General features: G+C 39.8%; 1 protein-coding gene across 1 annotated transcript; it reads right to left on the minus strand.

The window, feature by feature from the left end:
* Window positions 1–54: 54 nt before the first annotated feature.
* On the minus strand, window positions 55–16,566 carry prkcda (protein kinase C, delta a). The gene is made up of 18 exons (XM_077573736.1): window positions 16,417–16,566; window positions 11,278–11,408; window positions 10,998–11,197; window positions 10,854–10,920; window positions 9,026–9,182; window positions 8,689–8,720; window positions 6,569–6,654; window positions 6,030–6,159; window positions 5,848–5,948; window positions 5,559–5,658; window positions 5,300–5,430; window positions 5,037–5,210; window positions 4,880–4,971; window positions 3,081–3,143; window positions 2,676–2,814; window positions 1,542–1,730; window positions 1,266–1,394; window positions 55–1,134 (listed from the first exon to the last, which is right to left on the minus strand). The coding sequence occupies exons 2-18, from the start codon at window positions 11,384–11,386 to the stop codon at window positions 976–978; spliced, it is 2,058 nt and encodes a 685-aa protein (XP_077429862.1). The 5' UTR covers window positions 11,387–11,408; window positions 16,417–16,566; the 3' UTR covers window positions 55–975.
* Window positions 16,567–18,230: the final 1,664 nt, after the last annotated feature.

Raw genomic sequence — 18,230 nt, forward strand, 5'->3', positions numbered from 1 at the left:
GCTTAGCTTTTCATGAATGACTTACTATAGGTTATAAAGACATAGAAACCGAGATTTGGTTTGGAGGTGTTTTTTAATTAGATATAAAAGATGGAGACAGTAAAAAAAAAATAACATAAAATACATTCACAGCGTACCAATACACATGCTACACCAATATACCGTACATTATCTATATACAGTACATAATTTCAGCTACTTCCGTCCAATGATGTCTGAACTCGAGCAACATTTATTATGTTTATGCTCGTGTTTTCAAAATACCAAGATTTAAAAAAAAAAAAAAAAAAAAAAGGTGTTTGCTATTTTAGATTTTTAACATGAAAGTTTTATTATTTTTAATAACAGTTGCTTGACAGTTTTATTTGTCTTTAGAATATTGGCATGAGAGCCCACATCCAATGCTCTGGAATAAAGGCAGCTTACCCCTGCTATGGAAGACTGGTGGATTTATTCCAAGTTCGTTAGCAAGCCATTGATTTATTCAAATAAAGAGATGTAATTAACAAGTCTTAAAATCTAGAATAGGTTGACACCAAGGTTGATTAGAGATCTATGTACAGTACAGTAAATCAACATTTATTAGTTGCTGGCTTGAACTGCTGTTTACTACAAAAAACACACACAAGATGGCAGTAGTGACACAAAATACAATGTAAGTTATCAACCTACCACCATTTATTTTTTATTACTGTATTATTATTTCTTGCAGGCAATACTGTAATATTATTTCTCAAAAGCTACACAACAGCTAGACGCATGCACACAAACACACTGGTCTTATTATATACAGTACCTCCAAATGTTCTAAAAATATCTATTTGTACCCAAGGAGAGTAATTTGTGCTTAAAACAAGGTCACGCAAATTCTGCTGGTGGACCAGCTATTTGGCAGGTTTAACCATGTGACACACAAATTGAACTGCACCTTAACACGGGGGTTTTGTCAACCCAGTCTCACTGTTCATTCAAGAGTTACTTCTCTAAGAGGAGCTCCATCTTGGGGTTCATGAAAGAAAAGCCGGCAAATGCCGACTGGTCCATGGAGTCTATGAAGTTCTTGTCACTGTGGGACAGGCGGGGCTTCTCGCTTAGGAACTCCCGATCAAAGTTGCTGCAGTCGTTTGGTGCTCTCTGTAATCAGCAGCAGATATCTCTCATGAACGACAACGAAAACAAAGATCTGCAGCAGGTACAAACATGACACAGTGTGGAGGTTTCTACAATTGTGTGTGTGTGTGTGTGTGTGTGTGTGTGTGCCATACCACTTTGGGCTTGAAGGGTGGCTCCACCTCCCTGTTCTCCAAGGCCTGCCAGTCAATGGATTTGAAGAATGAGTGTAAGCGGATATTACCGATGATCCCAAGCCTGCGTGTGGGATCTCTTTCAAATAACTGCAGGGAGACAAATGACAAAAAGAAAACAGTGTCTATGATTACATCGAAAAAAAAACATATTTCAATTTCTACTATTGATTTTGAATTCAAGATCATCCATCAAGCTCTGCGGAGTACAGTAGTAGTAGTTCTGTGTGTACAAACCTGCTCCAGCATGTCCTTGGCCTCCTTGTTGATCCAGCGGGGATAATGAGGAGTGTCCATGCGGATGGACTCAAACAGCTCATCTTCATCATCTCCGTGGAACGGCGACTGGCCGACAAGCATTTCGTACAGCAACACGCCGAATGACCACCAGTCCACGGAGAAAGAATATTTCTGGCCCAGCAGGATCTATGAATCAACAAAACATGCTTACATGCGTAACCTACTCACAGTTGGGAAATTAAGACATAGCAAACTTTTTTTTTTCCAAATTAAGAAAACATCATGTGAATTGAATGAATTCTTCCACCAATGCATAAATCATCTCGAGATCCCGGTGGGATCTCAAATACTCAGCCATGTAGACATGCACATTTTGTGGGAAAAATGTCAGATAAAAAAAACTCCTAGCTTTATTTTGTCATGTAAAGCAGAGGTCCCCAACCCTGGTCCTCAGGGACGGGTATCCAGCCTGTTTTGCATGCCTCCCACAGCCAACACAGGTGATTCATATCATCAGCTAATCAGCAATCTCTGGAGAAGGCTGATAACGATCTCCACCTGTGTTGGCTGTGGGAGACATGGAAAACAGGCTGGATACCGGTCCCTGAGGGACCAGGGTTGGGGACCTCTGATGTAAAGCATTTAACTATTTTATTTCATGTTTAAGGCTAATTAATTACTTGCAGCGGTTTTCTTTCCCCAACATTCCAAATACATGCATTTAAGGTTCACTGAAGACTCTACATTGTACTTGGGTATGAATGTGAGTGTCAATGGTGGTTTGTTTAGAAGTGCCCTGTAATTGTCTGGCGACAAATCCAATGTTTAGCCGTCTCTTGCCCAAAAGTCAGCTGGCATAAATTCCAGCTCAACTGCAAACCTACTGAAGAAAAGCATCATAGAAAATGGACGAATTAATGTGTTAATTTTAGAGACACAAAGGATCCATAGATGTTTATTAAGATACATGTGCCAGTGATTCTCACATTTTTGCAGTGTTGTCATATACAATTTGAAGTCTTTAGGGATATTATCAACATTTTTGCAGTTCCTGTATCTGGTTTCCTGTCTTGCACAATTTTTGCAGCAATAAAACTTCTTCTTAGCATTTTTTTTAAAGGAGTAAAGTACCTCAGGAGCTATGTAGTCAGGTGTACCACAAAAAGTCGTGGCCCGGTTGTCTCCAAAGACATTCTCCTTACACATGCCAAAGTCAGCAATTTTAATGTGTCCCTCGTGAGTCAGCATCACATTGTCCAACTTTAGATCTCTGCAGGAAACAAAAATGAAGCATTACAAACAAAAAACAAGTGTGTTTTGTGTGTGTGTGTGTGTTTTTAAATATTGTCCTTACATGACCCTTGAAAGTCCTTGGTTACACTTACTGCATGATAGTGAAAATGTAGTGAAGTGTTTGATAGTTTATCAGGAAGTGTGAAAATAGATGTTCATTTTCACTTCACACTTGCAACTTGTTCATCAAAATCAAAATCATACTATGGACACAAAATGGGCACACTGGGTTGACTTGCTGACCTGTAGATGATCCCTTTGGAGTGCAAGAATTCAAGGCCGCAAATGATCTCAGAAGAGTAAAACCTGTAATGACAAAAACGGCGGGACAGATAAATGTCAGCAGCTTGCGAGGAAGTCAAACGCTGGCGTCTACAGGGGGCTCCTTTCAGCGTTGACGTGAATTATTGAGGAGGACGTTTGTATGGAGTAGTAGGCGGGCGAATAATGCCGCTATCGTGTGAAAGCCGAGCGTGGCAATGGGCCAAAAAGAGTCGAGTGTCTCGAGTGACCTGCTTCGCTTGTCATCTGTGTCGGGCTCAACTGTGCAAAGAAGGAAAAAAAACTTCTAGTAGGGCTGAACAATTAATCGAATTGAAATCAACACCACAGTATAATAAAATGCAGTTTTAAAACAGTCCTGTCAGCATAGATTTTTTTTATTGTACACATGCAGGTCATCTTCACAGAACAGGTGAGCAATGATTGGTCATTATCTAAGGTAAGATTTTTTTTGTGTAATGCCACCACAAAAGATTACTAGTGATGGCGAAGAGGAAAATTTGTATTATAATATAGAAGCAGATGGAACTTGCAACGTAGGAAAATGCTTTGCTGATCAATACAATACAAAAAAAGTAAATTATGTTCCTTAAGTTCTCAAACTAAATCAAGTCATTAACCTTAAAGTTGAAGCCCACTTGTTTTGTAAGCGTTTTATGCGCTCCTACTTTAGAACAGCCTGAAGTTAAAGTCCAGCAGTTTATGTGAAGCTGGTGTAAATCAATTTAAATAGGCTGAGCTGCATGAGGTTGCTTGTCCTTTACACTAACTGGGCTCCTTTGGTTAGAATCTGCAGAGAGAGTGAGAGAGCGAAGCCACTTCAATCCCAGCAGCAGTTCCGTCTCGGCTTAAGGAAAAATATTGCATAACCGAACGGAGCAGATACATTCCACTTTGCCTTGACAGCTTGAGCACACACTGAGCCCAATGCTTATTTACATATTCTGAGTGCATATGATCCAATGGAAAGCAGATGCTAGTATAAAGGCACAATATTTATTTTCAATTTTGTTTGTGTGTGTGAGTGAGTGAGAGAGAGAGAGACGGAATTTTCGCTTAGTTTTAACGTCATGCAATTTCTTTATATTGTACTTGCATGACAGTTATCTTTAATGTTAACAATTTTATAATATTTCCAGCATGACACAAGTGATGGTGTTCGACTGGAGGAGTCAATGTTGGTCTTTCATCTCCCGCAGGATATGGCCCGCATTTCAATCCTACGAGCTGCTGTTTGTCATAGATATCATTATATTGGTCTCTTGTTTTGATCCATATGTGTCAATATACACAGTACCCGGGAAAACTTGCTCTGCCAGGCTAAATGTGTTTGTTTTTCTATCTTACGTTGCACAGCTAGCGGGTAGTGTGCCAGTGCTCTAGTGTGTTAAAGTCCTACTGTCTTTTGTCCAATGTGAGTTTTAGAAAGGTCATTTGGCTGGTTCAGTTTCACACTACCCCCCCTCTCCTTTTGTCACCGGTGTGCCAGCGCCATTATGAGTTTGCTGGAGGGAATGCCACAGCGTCAAGGAGAGAGGTGGGTGGTAGTAATGGATAGCTCCTACAAACAGTACACAGGCAAGCTCAGTCCTTACAAGGTCATTGTGCTCGTGAGCACCAACGGACGGACGGCAGCCAAGCCTCAGCCCATCAAGATACAGCAAGGGGGGGGGGGGGGGGATCCCATAAAGAGAGGCGGACAAAGGTGTATATACTGAATAAACAATGGCGCTATTAAGGAGTTGGTTTCCTTTTCTTACGTGGCTCTGCAGAGATCAAATCGTCCCTTTTCCTGAATATGAAACATGAGGTCTCCTCCATTCAAGTACTCCATCACGAAGAACAGATGTTCCTGCAGTCAAAAATATATTTTAGTGAGTATGACACAGTTAGAAATGGCACCGAAGAGAATCTGACCTTAGTCTGGAAGGTTGAATAAAGGTGTGTGAGGAAAGGGTTATCCCAGGCTAAAGCTAAGACTCTCTTCTCCACCATCGTACACTCCACGTCATCATCCATCAGCACCACATCTTTCTTCAGGGCCTTCACAGCAAAGTACTCCTCCCGACCTTTCAGTTCGGCCAACAGAACCTGACACAGAGACAATGCTTATCTTCTTAATACCAATTTTATAAGTAAATGAATAAGTTACAGGCGTTTAAGACGTTGCAGTCGTTTACCTTGCCAAAGCTACCTTTCCCCAGGACCTTGTGGAAGACAAAGTCGTCCACGTTAATGCGAGTAAGGTGTGTCAGACGAGTCTGAGGCCGCGGGGACGAGCCATCCCATATTCTGCTGTAATGGTTTGGGTCTAACAAACAAACAAACAAACGATATCCACACATGCAGAAGTAATATTATATTTTTAGTGAAGCATCGCTACAAACAGAATGTGTAGAAATATCAGTAACATTTTAGGACATGCAAACACTCACTGACCGTTGATATCCAGTTCAGACAGCTTGTTAACCTCATCATAGATTCCGATATCAGGTAGGTCTGGATCAAGGATTGGATCAGAGCGCCGAGTGAAGGATTTCTGATAGGCAAAAAGAAGTTTCACAGCTAGTCTGTCACAAAGCCTGCTATTTATTTCAAGTCACCTATATGGGTAATGTACAAGATTATATATGGAAAGTGTCCTCAAAGAATCATATGTGATTCAATAGTGTGTTCTGATATTTGCATTAAACTTCTAAAATTTACACATAGATCTGCAGCAACTCACCTGGCTGACTTGTGTAAGTGCTTCAGCTAAAAGTTTCTGGTTGATACCACAGAGGTTGGCCACTTTATGCTGACACTTGTGGTGAACGTTCATGGAACAATCTTCAAAGACAACAGAGTGGCTTAAAAATACAGAATCGTGGAAAAATGGAAAAGAATCATGACAGTGTGTGTGTGTTTTACCTTCACATTTCAGACCCTGCTTGACAAGACCCCACAGCATACTTCCACAGTGGTCGCAGAAGGTGGGACTCATGTAGTTGTGGCTCTTGAAACGATGTGGCATGTCGATGTTGAAGCGCTCCTTCTGGAACTGCGGGAACAAATGCGATTCATCTTCTCCATAAACGAGCCGCGGCAAAGGAATCCTTAATAGTGGTCTCGCGGCTTTACAAATCTGCCTCATCATTTTAAGTCCTTTCTGAACTCCCTTGTATATCCCAAATTCCTGTTTTTTCCCCGCTCTGCTGTGTGCCATCGAACCTAATCTCATCTTGCGTTCTCCACTGTGCGGATCTGTGTGCTTGATCATCTCCATCTAGTTTCTTATCTAGCTCAGTTGGTCTTTGAACATCTTTATCCTTCGCTATTGATGACCATACAAGTCATGGACCTTGCCTTCGTCCTAAACTCTGACCAGACAACCCACACAATTCAATATGAGCACACTTGTTCATTTTCTGTAAAGATATTTATGTACTGCAGAGAGATGTGTTACGTACCACGGTATCTCGACTGTTTGCGGCAGTGCCGGTGCATCTGCCAATGATTTTCTCGATGCATTTCTTGTGGATGGCCGCATTGCATTCTGATAAAAAGGAGAGTCATATTACCACAAAAAAGTGATGAATTGCACATTAATAAATTACATCATCTTGACATTTGGTACCCGGACCTTCAGTGGGGAATCAATCCAACTTTTACTACAACCCATGGTTTCCCCCAGTGCTTTATAGGCTATGTTCACACTTTTTTTTTTGTTAAATCTTTTTATGGACTGTTCACATTACAAAAACAAAATGCGACTTCAATGTGAACGCAACGCGCCCGTGATGGATGTGACTCGCATGCGCAAAAAGCACATGTCGAGTGATGTGCACCCAAAACAAATGACGTCACGTTGCAGAGTTTATGGAAATATAAATGGCCCCGACCCAACGCAACTTTTTCCCTCCAGCCAAGCCGCCGAGGCAAGCGACCTTTATCCGTGCCATATGCAAATTTAGCTGTGCCAACGTGTGCTACCGATTGGTGGGCTGGTGGACTCCTTTTGCGGACGTGTTAGGAGTTGGATTCATGTGTCTTGCCTGCATAAATGATGCAAATTAAGATGTGTGAACGCCCGCTCCCGATTGGTGGACTGTTTTCACGCTCGCTCATGTTTGGCTGCTGTCATCAGCTTCCTCGAGCGTCAGTGTTTACAATCAGAGCAGAAACCCGTCAAACTCATTTCTTTCCATCTCATAACGCCAGAGTAGCGAGGTAGTAGCAGCGTGGTTTGACCCACGCGTGCGCAGCAAGAGAAGAAGGAGCCCATGAAGCACGAATTAGCACATTGCAAATAAAAGCGTATTTGACTCACATGTGCGGAGGTAGACAAAAAGAAGGAGACCATGAAAACGAATGATGGCTGAAGAAAATGCGCAAGGCGAAGCATAACGCAGGTCTGTAGACGATGTTATAAAACCCCTGCAACATCACAAAGCATTTAAAAGACAAGCACCCTGAACTGCATAAGGAGCTCAAAGATTGACAGGTAGGCCTTCCGTACTTTCTGTTTAATAACCTGCTACTTGTCCCCCCTTACGCACTGTAGTTATGAATGACGTTATTTACAACTGGCTGCATGGCAAGCGTAACGGCAATGCTTAAAGGAGCGGCTACTACGAGTTGTGCTTTCATAAAATCTCACGGGGCACACGACCCAAAACCACCGCAAAACTTTGTTTGGCGATTAGCTCAGTAGACAAATGCATTTAAGTTAGTCTTCAATGCAGGTGGAGCTCCCCCCGGATATTCTCATGCTCTCTCTCTCATTACCTCTTTCTCATTACCCCTCTCCCGCCCCCGGCTGTGTTACGGTACCTAGTTTATCCTCAGAGCCTCTAGAAGTTTTGAGAAGTACGGTATGTTCAATAAAGCGTTCTCTGCGATTTACCTCCTACGATTCCCCTTTTCACCACCACAATAACATAATGGACTCTAAGCAGTATGTATTCACCATTTCCTGCATACACAAGTTCCGGTAAATGACATATTACTTTTCTAAATTGCTCCCATCAATCCGATATCTTGAAGCAATAAAAGCATCCGCATGCCGTATCTTTCTTCCTCGCCTCCACAATAACATCATTTTGGCTGCTAGCAATATGGATTGGAGTTGAGAATTAGCGGCAGCTATAAACGCTACATGCATCAATCACATCGGCTGCCAGCATATTATACTCGAGTGCGTATTATACTTGAGAAATTACGGTACGTCTGGTTTGTTTGGCAATATGAGTTTGGTTCTTATTAATGATAACTGCTGCATAACAGAAATTAACAGGAGTTGAAAATAAGTTGGCCATTTAATGATGCTAAGTTTGCTCACATGCAGCTACATGCTCACTTACAATATAGACATGCCATGACGTGTCATAATTAATATGATTGCTCATCTCGCCAGTTATAACCGCCACCTTGCATAAAAATCTTGTTGCGTTCAGTAAACGTGTATTTTTCCCCACTTTTTGGTGTGTGGGTGTGTGGGGGTTGGGGAGTGGACATGTCAGAAAGTTTTGAACCCACTTTTTTGAATCACCGTAAATACAAAGGGGCTTTAAAATGTCTGTTCACTCACGTCTGCATTTGTAGCCTTGCTTGTTGAGTCCCCTGTGAGAGGAAAAGAAACACAAATGCGTCATTTAAATTCAGTTTTTTAACCACAACAATTTGAAGTGATTTGTGATTGATCCTTTGTTTGTTATAACCAGCATCTTTAGTACGCCCGTGATCATTTGTGCAACCGTGTTTCCTTTTTGCCTCAACTTCCTGCTGAGTGAGACCAAAAAGTGTTTCAAAACAATTTAGTGCATCGCTGCTATCAATGGAATAAGAAGCACCCGAGTTGGTTTAGAAGTTTCCCCTTAATTCCCCAGAAGGTTTGTTTATAGCAGCAGAAAGTAGGCTGAACTAACCAGACGAAATCTCGGCACACAGAGCAGAATGTGGGCTGCCTGAAGAAGGTGGCGATGAACTCGTGATTCTTGATGAAGTGGATCTTTGCCTGCTTGATGGCACCTCGTCTACGGTTGAGGGTGGGGGCCTCTTCTTCTTTAGAAGCTTGTTTGCTCTCTGTCAGTCACACAGGCGGAAACAACGTTTGTTTGACAGACATGACGTGGTGATTGTAATCCACTCAGATATCTTTAATCTCTTAATTCATTTGATGTATTTGTTGTCATTTCATTGTTTTCCTATGATGACAGATAAAAGACTTGATCAACACAGTAGTTGATAATGCTGAAGTTAGGAGACAAAAAAAAAATCATTCACCCACTTTCCTCTCTTGCTCTGAAAACCTATTTTCTCAATCAGCCACTTGCAAAGTCCAGAGGGGTCTCTCGTGAACACATTATGAGAGTCTCACTGTATTATTCGGTTTGTATCACTCACTCACAATAGAGAAAAAGCAACACAGCGAGGAATAGGACAAACTCGCAACAAAAAGTAGTGCATATTGTATGTCGCAAAAATTCTGTTAAGTAATTACATTTGTGTGGTGATGCTTTGATCAAATAAAATCTAATTCTAAGAGAATAAAAATAAAAGTAATTTACATGATTTAATTTGGTTAGCCTGCAAGTTAAATGCAAACTAAATATATAAGTATTAGGGTCACTGAAAATGTGCTACTTTCGCGTGACTTTGGTGGAGGGCAGTGGGTGTTCACTTCCCATTTAGTGACGGTGTGAATGATGAAGATCCGCTTTTTTTTTTTGCCACATACACGTGTTTGACTTACCACAGCCAACACACACTCCTAGTGGAACCCACTGGAGCACTTAGCAGCCCCCGGAGAGCAGTTTGGTGGGTTCCATCAAACTCATTTTATTAGAATGTTCAAGAATTATGAAAATAAACATGAATGGAAACACTTAGAAAACAGGCCTAAAATACACCGGAAAAAAAAATTCTCTTAGAGGGAGTGGATTTTTATTTTAGCGTATCGATAAAAGAAAAATGCAAATTTGGGCTATAAGAACAGGTTTTGTGAACAAACAATGATAGGGCCGGATAGCATGTTACGTCACACAAAGATATTCACAAAAAATGGCGACGGACGATTATGTAAGGTAATGTTTGGGGGAAGAAATTAAAATATTGCTGGATTTAGTAAAATTAAGGAAAAATCCTCTTTTGTGGACAGTCAGCCGAGTGTCTTGTGGCAGAGTCACATTTGACGTCATCTCTTGGTGCAGTCTCCTCTCATCTAATTGTGCATTTTCACTAATTCACTTAAAAATGTCCAAACTTTTTTTTATTGGAAACCCCCATTAGTGTCTTGCTCAAGGACCGCCTTGTCCGGTATTATTTACCTTTAACGCCAAGTCAGCTGAAATGGATGGATGGAAATATGAAAGTACGTAGTGGTAAACTACGCTCAAGTGCATTTTAGTACGCTTTAGTAACTTGAAATTTTAGTATTGTTTCATAAACACATTGACAAAACAAAAGCAACAAAAAAAAACATTTAACTAAGAAAACTAAATTACTGTATTATCATCAACATTATGATGATGATGATGATTATTATTATTATTATTACAATTATTATTATGATTAGATGGAATGTAAGTGTACGAAATAAATAAACGACACGTTGAAAGTATGCCGTAGTATACAGGAATTTACCTGGAGACGATATTATTATTATTACTCAACTAGGATAGGCTCCAACTCACCTGTTACCCTTGTGAGTGCTATAGAAAATGGATTGATAGTAAAACAGGGTTTTTTTTCTACCTGACTCCAATCCCTCAAGAAAGTACTGCACTGCCATCATCACTTTCCCGGAAGGCTGAAGATCCACCTGAACACAGAAAACACACACTTGGAAACCAAACTGTGCTGCAGCTTTGTACAAAGAACCAACTTGAGGTGTTCTACCCAGAATTCAGCACGCCCGTTAGCTTTCTTGCAGCGTTCGGCCAGGACAGACACGCCAACCGTGACCTCAGCCAGCGGCTCCTCTGCCGTCTTCATCAGTAGCACCTCCAGCACACGGCCCTCGTAGATGTGTGCATCAAAACTGGCGTTCCACGCCGGGTACATGGTGGGTTTCCGCTGTACGAGAGTCTTACCTCGTTCTAGGGGAAAAGGAGGTATGCTACAAATAGCTTTGATGGTTCTTAGTGTATTGACAAGTTCAGGTTCAAGTTTTTCTCACCAGTTGTCAAGGCTTCCTTCATCTTGATTGCACAGAAAGGCGGGTCGGCTGGCGGGGGCAGGGCGCCCAGTTCGAAAGAGTTGAAGGCAATCCTCAAGAAGGGAGACATGGTGAGTCCCAAAAGTCAGCTCCTGCCAAAGACAGACAAACAAGAGAGCGTTATCCCGGGGATTCCTCAGGTGGCGCGTTAAGCTAAATGCACGCCAATTACTAACTTCTTTCTTGGCCACTGACTGCGAACCAGGCGGGAGCCGTGGCACCCTAACGTGCCCTGAGAAATAATCGGGGTGATGTGATCAAATTTCACTTATTTATTCATTAAAAACAGAAGTGTTTTAATCAATGATATGCTTTTAAAGCTTTGTATGACATTCTGTGTTGTGATGTGAGATTTTTTTTCAGATGTAAAATGGGTGCCTTTGCTCAATAGAGCTTGGGAATGGGAAACATTGAAGGAAAAAAAACCTCTCTTGTAAATCACTCTATTTTAAGAGTAGTGTCCGTAAACAGTTACGGGTTAAGCTCTGTGCGGATAGGACAGCCCAACATTTGCATTTTGCCTGTGTGTAAATTGATACGCAATGCCACAAACAAATGTGACATGACTTGTTACAAACGTCAACTCTAACTCACTTGCGTACTACAGAACGCACGCAACAACTACGGTGGCCCTAAAACATTTTAAACAAATTGAATGAACATGAATTTGATGGAGATTTGTTTTCTCACACATAAAGAACTTTTTTCTAATATCAGTAGTGGTTCAAGATCTATTCTAGAACTGTAGATATAGATCTCTTATAAAAAAAAAAAGAAGAAAAAAAATAAATCATTAAATAGAGATAAACCTGACCCATTTTCGTCCGGGCCGATTATTGGTGCAGATATTTTGGACAAATGTCGCCATCATTTTTCCACGAATCTGGAGGCCGATAAAGCTGGTATGCATCTCACTGAGCGGTGACCGCTTGCGAAGGTAGTGAATTTAGGGTTTTTAATCAAAATTTGGAAGATGTTCGCAGACAGTTTTTACTTGTCGCAAAGACATTTTTGAACCATATACTATTTTTCACTGGCTGCGAAGATCTTTTGAAACCTTTTACGAAGCCTGACGAAAACCGTAAATTAGCTACATTCACATGTATTTGTCGCTCAGTGAGATACAGTGAACATTTATGGATTTATTTAAATTTCCACTTTATTAAACACTGGGAACTCCCAACACTTTTTATTTAAAAAAAAAAAAAAAAGAGAGAGATTTAGAAAACTTTAGAGAACTATTTACAGTACTTGCTTACTTTTTAATTTAGCTTAACATGCTGATGACCCTGGAAGCTCCCTGCAATTTTTGTTATCATTTTTAAGCAACGCTGTCAATTCTTTATCTCAAATTAAAAGAAAAAGTTCCTTTTGAAATTCTGATGCTAATATTTTCTCTTTTACTGCATATGAATATCAGCCTGAAATATCGGTTATCGCTCTCCTTGACTACTAATCATCAGTAAGGGCCTTGGGAAAAAAAACATATTGGTCTATCATTATCATTAAGTTAATTTTAAATAGCAGAAACATGCAACACAGGTTTTGTGTCTACCACTCTAATGTCAAATGTGCCATTTTTCTTGACCTCTGCTACTTCAGTTTGCACGCTCATGCTTTGTGTGAAAGAGAGCAGCTGCAAAGACGGAGGACATGCCTGCCGCGACAAAAGCGAGCCTCTACATGTCCCGACTCCAACACAAGCACACGGCGCTCCACAGGAAGCTCGGCAATTCCTCAGCCCGAAACCGCCCACACTGAGACCAGCAGAAAAACATACTCGGAAAAGAAAATCAGCAACGAGAAAGACAAGTGTGTGTGTGCGTGTTTGGGTTGCCGCAAAGTCACTCGTGGACTGTGGCTACAGTGTTGCGGAGTATAATCAATACACGCACTGTGCTATGTGATTGAGGGCAGCCCGATTGATTTGTCAAGCATGCACAGTTTTGATTTGTCCCCTCGGTTAAATTTAGAAGTCGTGCGCCTTTCTCTGAAAACCAGCTCACCCCCGTTCTGCGCCTCCTTCCAATAATGTCTTCACTGAATGACACAAGCGTGTGGTTGCTGGCAAGGACGGTTTTGCTCATCATTGCGCAGACAATCTTAGCTAACAGGTTTTACGGTTACGACTAAAAGACAGTTCTGAACATTAGAGCATTGCAAATGCAGTCAATGATGTGAGGATAACGTCTTGTCTGAAATGGAAAAAAGAAAACATAAATTCTCTTATTGGTAATTGAATCCAGATTTGCACCAAATGTACTGGGTTCTTATAATTCAACAAATATTCATTCAAATCAGTTACCGTTTTCATAAAATCCTGCGTAAATTCATGAAAAGGCTGCTTAATGGGCAAGTCAACCCCAAAATTTTCTTTACAATATGTTCTATGCAGCCCCACTATTCTACATGGTATATTGATTAATATTCTGTTTGTGGAATATCAATTAAGCAGCAAAATCCAGCCGTTTTCATCCATGTCAGGGGCGGCCTTTTTGCCACTTGCTGTCGACTGAAATGACATCACAGTTGCTCAGGACAAAACTGTCATTTTCAGCCAATAGCAAGTGGCAAAATGGCCGCCACTGAGATGGATAATGGGTGGATTTTGCTGCTTAACTCAAATTCCATTATTGTAAAGAATATTTTGGGGTTGAGTTCATCTTTAGAGTTAATGGAGGAGGCAAAACAGAATAAGTGTCCCTCTTGAAAACTTTATCTGCAAAGCATCCTTGAGCATACCTGCGTTGTGTTAAAGCTTCGCACTGGTGGGCCGTCATGGTGGGGGAAATGTTTAAAGAGCAAAACTCATCATACAACACTAAACATATCCAGAAACGAGCTTGTTTTACTCAAATAGCATCTGCAGTCACATTTGTGATGTGGAAGAGGGTAAGCTAATCAAAGAGAGGACAGCAAATTTTCAAGCAATGTTTAGGTGATATGGATGGTTCCCAATCTCAGTGTTACTTCAGCAAATCTTGTGAGTCTTCATGCTTTTTTTGTGATGCCAAATAGGAATTGCAGATATGAATCACAATATTGCTTGCAGAGTTACATGAACAAGCCGACTCTTTGGAGTTAATTGCCTACTTTTTTTCCTCCTTCTAGCAAAGAGGGGAAAGGAGGGGCGAGTTACGCACGGAGGAGAGGAGGGATGGAGCAAGACGAAAGACACTCTGCAAACCTGGATGCCTTTTTGCTCCAATAATGTGATTGCGAACACAAAAAAAAAAATGGTACCAGCGGGTACGAGTTAGCCCCAAGGCCAACATGAGTAGCCTACTAGTCTCTTCTAAAAATAGTTCACGAGAGGACATTGTGACTTACTATGAAAAATCAAAACAGAAGAATGTTTATTTATTTTATTTTTTTAAACCCAAAATGGTGTGTACATGTTTCTTCTGTACCAAATAGTCTATTACTTTGTTTAAAAAGCTGTTCAGAAAATAAAGTAATACAATTGACGGTGTTTACTGGGAGAAAAAAATGCTTGTTTTATTATTTACCAAGATATTAAAAAAAAACAAAAAACTCAGTTTTAGAGCTGTAATTTTAATACCATGTCTGTGACACTACGATAACGTGATATTTTTGCTCACGGTTTTCAACTTATCATACAGTCAGAATTCAATTTCAGCTCATGCCTAAAATATACATACCTGGTATACATTATATAATATTTAATGCAGCATAGTTTATATGCTTGCTATTTCAACACTCAATCAGCACATTCTTAAAGTGGGTGTTTACAATTTTAGCCTCACTTCACTAATCCCGCACTTTCTGTACGGCTATTGTGTGGGGCCCCAAAGACTAAATAAAGTACTCAACATCTACAGTCCACCGCTGTGCACTCGCCCGTCTTATGTTCTTTCCACATGCAAATACTGTACATATTTTACAGAAGTGACTAATGAACAGCTTGAAGCAAGCATTCAGCCTCATTTTTGCTTTACTAATCAACCCAAAAATAAATATAAATACAAAGTTAGCCCATTTTTCCAGATTTATCTCTCTGTTGAAAAATTTAACAAATACTAAAGGAAAAAGTATTGTAAAGCAGTAATGTAAAGGTTTAATTAGTCTATTATGGTAATTGTACGCCACCAAATACCAGAACCTGACTAAAAAAATCCATATTGGTTGGGCCCAATTTACCTGTGTTTAGAGCTGATTTAGGTGAGAGGTGACGTACACCCTTGATTGGTCGCCAATACAGGGCATATACTGTAGAGAGTGACAACCATCATCATGTGAAAACCAAACACATGCTGCCTGTACTTAAGTCAGACTTGAAAGTGCAATTACCAAACATAACCTACTCATAGTATACATGTGTTGGGGTTGTGTCTTTTGGGGGTGTGGCCTCATGAGTGACGTCTGAAACTGCAGTCGTTACTTGCGAGTGTGCTCATTTTGTATTTGTGTGTTTCAAGGGGTGTATATCAGTATAAGCAGACATTTTTAGGTAGATATTTTTTTGTCACCTGTAGAATTCCCTGTGGAAATGATTGTAGTGTAATTTGAAGCATGTCATCAAGAAGATGCTTCAACGCGTCAATCTGAACTGTTACTTCCCGAACACAGACACGTTGGGTGTTACAAGCTTTCAACTACTTGACAATGAAGTGCAGTAAGCGGAATGCAAATTTCCAATTGCATCTGACTGAGCTGGCCAATAAAAACAATACACCATAATTAGACAGAGAACACGGTTGGGGTTTAAACGATTTGTTTGGCAGAGCACTATAGTCGACCCGGTTGAGTCAAAAAACGATGTGACAGCTCACATATTCCACCGCATCCACGCAGCTCGCTTACTTTGCAAATACTTCTAAGAATAAACTAACGTCAGGACTAATAGTTAGACAACTTTAGCGTTATTGAAACAAGCAGCCCATCCATCGATGCATGGCGCCGCCGCTCACGCATCGTTCATTTGTGAAGCTAGCTAACTTCAGACGTTACGCTTAAATGCGTGACAAATGTAGAAGGTGCTATTAAAGTCTCCATAAGGGACGTTTTCCACACGCACACGTACAAGCACGAAGTCGGCGAAAAAGTCGACAAACATAAAGTCGTCAAGGACTGTCTCACCTCGTCCAGCAAACTGTCCGTTGTTCCTTCACCGCCACACGGGCCAAAGTTGTTCTTTCTTTTTCGTCGCCTCCTTTTTTTTTCACTCTGTGATTCTCTCGATTGAGGAAGTGTGGCGCGGCGCTGGCGCGCCCCCGACGCCCTCCCGGCACATCGTGACGTCTACCTGACACACGCACGCGAGCGCGGACGCGCGCTCAACTCTGTTGGCGCATGCAATGGTTGACTCTCGTCTCTACAGTCACGTTTTCGCTTCTTTTTTCCCCCTGTTTTTCTTTTTTTTTTGTGATTAGAAGGGAATGCACCTTTACTTTCTTCTCTGTGGGTATCTTTACACAAACAAAAACGGATTTTTTTTTTTTAGAAAATTCGTTTATTCATTATTAAATACATACTCAACAACATGAAAATATGGCATTGTATACATTGGTTTTATTTTTAGCAATCTTATGTCGTTTATTTTTTTAAACTGTTTATTTAATTATCTGTTGTTGTTATTGTACACTATCAATTATTAATTAATCAATTATTAGTCTTACTAGTTTGCCATTGACTTTGACTATAAACGTCAAAAAATAATAAAAACTAACTAAACTATTTCTATTAGTTTAACATTTGTTCCCACTTTTGTTAACAAGAGTATGAAAACCTATAAAAAAATATATATTGTATGCGATTAATTATGATTAAAAACTTTAATCGCCTGACGAATTTTTAATAATATATTTTTTTAATTCATTCACTGCCATTGACGGCTCTAAATGTCAAAATTAATTTTTACTATTTCTACTTAACTTTTTTTTTCTCCACTTTTGGTAACAAGAGTATTAAAACCTAGATTTTTTTTTTTTACTGTACATTTAGAACAAATATAACATTTCAAGTCATGCGATTAATTACAATTGGAAATTTTAATCACCTCTTGCCCCAAATTTTTAATAATCTTTTTTTTTAATGAATTTATGGCAGTGAATGAGTTAATAGTGGTAACAAGTAGTAGTAGTAGTAGTAGTAGTAGTAGTTAGTAGCAGCAGCATTCAAATGAGTTTTAGTGGTAATAGTATGTATTTATGTTAGTAGTCATATTAGTATAATTAGTGTTCATACTAGCATTTTATTATTATTATATATATTTATTTATTATTAGATGTACAGTACTACTACCACTGCTAGTAGTAGTAGTAGGACGAGGAGGCGTAGTTGGAGTAGTATTCTTGTAGAATAAAGTTAGTTGTTGTTAGTATTAATCTTAGAAGTCATTAGAGATAGCATAGAATTAGTATTAGATTAAAAATTGTATTTAAATTAGTTAAGTATTACAAAAAGTTAGTGATAGTATTGATTTTAGCATTAGCATTACTATAATTAGTACAGTATTGTAATTAGTTAGCATTACAATCCATATTCCTATTACAATTTGTATTATGAGCGGTATCATTTTATTGGCATAGTGTATATTTTAGAATTAAGTAGTAGTAGTAGTAGTAGTAGTGGCAGTAGCAGCATTATAGTGGTAGTATTGGAATTAGAATTAGTATTAGTACTCACATTGAAAATAGTATTAGTATTAGTTAGTAGTATGTTGTAAGTTCTAGGAATCATTATAGTGAACTGTATGTGTGTTTTGATACACATATACTGACTAGTATAGAATAGTATATGACTAGTATAGAATAGTATATACACTTACTGGCTACTATAGTAGCCAGTAAGTGTATATACTATTAAAGGAATGCATATAACGCCTATGGGAGTGGTGGAGGAGCTTTTGGCAGTAAACAAGGTGGCACCACATACACACAATTGCACATAAC

The sequence above is a fragment of the Vanacampus margaritifer genome, chromosome 8 (assembly GCF_051991255.1).
Source record: "Vanacampus margaritifer isolate UIUO_Vmar chromosome 8, RoL_Vmar_1.0, whole genome shotgun sequence".
Lineage (NCBI taxonomy): Eukaryota > Metazoa > Chordata > Actinopteri > Syngnathiformes > Syngnathidae > Vanacampus > Vanacampus margaritifer.